This window comes from Triticum dicoccoides, chromosome 5A (genome assembly GCF_002162155.2).
Source record: "Triticum dicoccoides isolate Atlit2015 ecotype Zavitan chromosome 5A, WEW_v2.0, whole genome shotgun sequence".
In the NCBI taxonomy this organism is placed as follows: Eukaryota; Viridiplantae; Streptophyta; class Magnoliopsida; order Poales; family Poaceae; genus Triticum; species Triticum dicoccoides.
In genome coordinates, this window is record NC_041388.1 from 451,494,081 (window position 1) to 451,497,938 (window position 3,858).

General features: G+C 38.1%; 1 protein-coding gene across 1 annotated transcript in view; it reads left to right on the forward strand.

Moving 5' to 3' along the window:
- Positions 1-3,858, forward strand: part of LOC119302239 (caffeoylshikimate esterase-like) — a 4,978-nt gene extending 1,120 nt beyond the window's left edge. Inside the window, exons 2-8 of the mRNA XM_037579278.1 lie at positions 421-450; positions 1,004-1,130; positions 1,213-1,359; positions 2,353-2,483; positions 2,556-2,693; positions 2,818-2,916; positions 3,476-3,858. Coding sequence (XP_037435175.1) covers positions 421-450; positions 1,004-1,130; positions 1,213-1,359; positions 2,353-2,483; positions 2,556-2,693; positions 2,818-2,916; positions 3,476-3,706 — 903 coding nt within the window. The 3' untranslated portion in view covers positions 3,707-3,858. The remainder of the gene's footprint in view (positions 1-420; positions 451-1,003; positions 1,131-1,212; positions 1,360-2,352; positions 2,484-2,555; positions 2,694-2,817; positions 2,917-3,475) is intronic.

Sequence of the window (3,858 nt, forward strand, 5' to 3'; positions counted from 1 at the left end):
GCTTTGGACGCCTAGGCGCCCAAAGCGGAGGGGGAGCGCTTCGACGCCTAGGCGTCGCCTTAGGGACGCTTTAAAAACATAGAGTAAAACCACGACAAGAATTATGGAATGGAAGGAGTAGCTTTCATGTCTTTTCCAATGAACTTGTTCACTAGTAGCTTTTATGTCTTCTACAGTGAACATGCCTTACAACTCTTTTCCTACTGAAATCCAGTAATCGGCAAGCATAGTAAAATTCAAAAATGTAATTGAATATTCCCAAACAAGTGTACCTCTTTAATTTTCACATTCACCTTTTTGCCTGTTCTTTGGATCCTCCTATGTTCTGAGTTCTGATTCTTATATTAAAGCCAACTATGCCTTTGGTGTTATGTCCTGACATGGATGACATCTTTTAATTGCATTTTCTCTATTCTGCAGGCACAATACAGTGACATTGGAACAAAAGAGGTATTGCTTAACAATTTGTAGTGTAGCCACAATGTACATTTTTGTCATAATAATTAGACCCCTCACTTGACCGGTACAATATATTAATTTGAGGCATATAAAGTTGGTCCATCTTTGCATTAGTATGTGTTCTGCTTTGAACTGAATAGAGAGATTTAGATATTACGTTCTACATAAGACAACACTGCAGCAGGCACAGTGATATATTCTGTTAAGTATATTTGTGAAAATAAGCAGAATTTTCGGTATCATGTTGTATAATTCCATGTTTAAAAGTATTAGCCAATGCAGCGTCAAAGCAAATTTAATGCCCACTACTTCCTCCATTGAGTTGATAGAGAAGTTCTGCTGTGAGGGATGAAATTACTGCAGCTATGCTTAAAAGCTAAAATAAAGTTGGATAGACATTCGAAGGTTGTATGCCAACAATGTAGTTTGCTCATTGGTACTCCTATAAGCCATGGCGTGCCATTTGATACTTTGCTCATTGGTACTCCTAACTCCTTCCTCCGTTTGATACTTTACAATGTGACATTTTGTTCCTCTTCAACAGTCATATGAGCGGAACTCCAGAGGTGTGGAGATATTCTCAAAATGTTGGTTTCCGGAGAACCATCGTATGAAAGCAATTGTTTGTCTCTGCCATGGTTATGGAGACACCTGTACCTTTTTCCTTGATGGTATATTAGTAAACTATAGTAATATTGAATTTACTTTGGTGCTTCATTTTTGCTACATTTACTAAGTTCCTTGTTGTTGTAGGGATTGCTAGGAAGATTGCTTCGGCTGGATATGGAGTATTTGCATTGGACTACCCTGGTTTTGGTCTTTCCGAAGGACTTCATGGATATATTCCAAGCTTTGATACTCTTGTTGACGATGTTGCTGAACATTTTGCTAAGATCAAAGGTATTCCGTCATTATATTATTGCTGGGTTTTCATGATGTCCATTTCTATATACGAGTTTTTGGGGAACAGTTGGAAAGTGCAATTTGTTTCTCTACCACAGTGATATGCCTTATTCTGGTTAAAATTATTATGTACATGGAATTTGTTTTCACTAAGATGAGTAACTTGTTTTCTGCACAAGTAAAGGACATGTTTGCTAGCCACCATACATGTTGCTATAATGTAGTTGCAGCTTTTGGTCAAGCTACTGCTAGTTATATTTACTTTCTTCTTTTTATTTTTTATATGAGGAGTTTTAGAAATTAACAGAAGTTGTGAACTTGTGATACTTTTTACTCCTGGTATAGGACATTGCTTTGTTTTGCAAAATGAGGCTAAAGAAATGCTTTTACTCTCTTCAGTCTTACATGTATAATGCTTAAGCTCTATGAACAAGAAGTAAAGAATTAATTTTTTATTTGTTTGTACATACTTCACTTTGATTTTTTTTTTCCTCCTGTAGCTCTTACACCACTATCAGTAAGTATTTGATAGTGACATTTCTATGAAACTAAGCAGCCAAACCAATATGTATTTTGTACTAGAGGTGTGGATGAGCACTAGCAGTCTAATAATGTGACACTGTTGACTTGCAATACCTGAAATTGATTGCAAATATTTCCATATAAGAGTTAATGCATGCAATCAAGTACTTTTGATAACGGCAATATGTGAAAATTGCATTGGGTAAGCTTGGTAATAAATTGTTACATTACCGAACTGCTGAGAGGCTGACAAAATTGGATCTAGTGTCACAATGATTGAATTGGCCTATGATGTTTTATCTTCGATATATGAGAAATTAACTTGTCTTTCATTGCAATAAATTAACTTTTATCATTCTGAACTGAGTCCATATCTGTCCATACTTGTTCGTAATGTTTGCTGTAAGCCAGTCCATGTAGTGTGAATATACTTCTTTCACTATTCAAGTGTGATTCATATGCTGGCAGGGAATCCTGAATACAGAGATCTCCCAAGCTTTCTGTTTGGCCAATCTATGGGTGGTGCGGTTGCATTGAAGATTCACTTTAAGCAACCGAAAGACTGGAATGGTGCAATTCTAGTTGCACCTATGTGCAAGGTGATTTTACTGCGTGAGATCCTACCTATGCTAATTATGATTGGTCACTAATTCACAAACTCGCGTTAATAGATTTCAGATGACGTGGTCCCAGCTTGGCCTGTTCAGCAAGTTCTGATTTTCATGGCTAAACTCCTTCCAAAAGAGAAGCTTGTTCCACAGAAAGACTTGGCAGAATTGGCATTCAGAGAGAAAGAAAAACAAGAGCAGGTCAATACTGCCCTTTTTTTGGTTAATACAAAGATTAATCTATTCATTGGGAACTTCTTATTCAGTTATAGCTGCTCACACGTTATGCCTAGTGAAAAGACTATTAATTTGGTGCTTAATGCAGTGTTCTTACAATGTGATTGCCTACAAGGATAAACCACGTCTCCGAACAGCTCTGGAGATGCTGAGGACCACACAAGAGATAGAAAGTCGCCTACAAGAAGTATGTGCTTTTCATTTGCTTTGTTCTGGTTGGTTTTGTTTATATAAGCGTCATCTAAGTCTTGCACAGTTGCCTAGGTCGTTAATCATTCTGACATCAATAGCACTCCTAAATTCTTTTGTTCAAACTCTTAACATGTGGGAATTTGCATTGAATCTTTGGGTATGCCATGTTGCCTCCTGGTTTAGTGAAGAATATAGGCAAGCCATAAGAATAAGTTATAAACTGTGGACTAGGTTGAAAGTTTTTGATCTGAGGGGTGATGATATTTTCTCTAGTTCCGGTAATTCGGTTTGTTCACTACCAAGGGAGGCAGGCATTCCATGTTCCTACTATTTGATCCAAATATTTGTCCTTGATAGAGTACAACTTAATGAGCTGTCCTGTTTCTGGTAAAAAAAAAACTACCCTGTTTTCGAGAAAGTCCTTTGTGTGTCATTTTTGGCTGTACATGTGAATTATATTACGCTGTAGCACTGCCAGTGGCCTTTATTCCTGTTCTATTACTGTACTGTTCCTGTTCTGTGATGCTTAAAGTTTGCCTCAATTTCCCATCTAGGTTTCCCTGCCCATAATCATTTTGCATGGCGAGGCTGATTTGGTCACCGACCCAGGCGTGAGCAAAGATCTGTATGAAAAAGCGAAGACCTCGGACAAGACGCTGCGACTTTACAAAGACGCCTACCATGCCATCTTGGAAGGTGAACCGGACGAAGGGATCTTCAAAGTTCTCGACGATATAATCTCCTGGCTGGATCAGCATGCGGCAAAGGGAACACCGTCGTCGTGAGCTGCACAGATTATTTTTTGTCATTTGTCGAGCACCACAGGTCACGGTTGGGAATTCCATTTTGGGTTTCACACTTGATACACACGCTTATTTCCTGTTGATTGTGAATATGTATCTAGTAATAAAAAAAAATCATCATCTGTGGTGTGTGA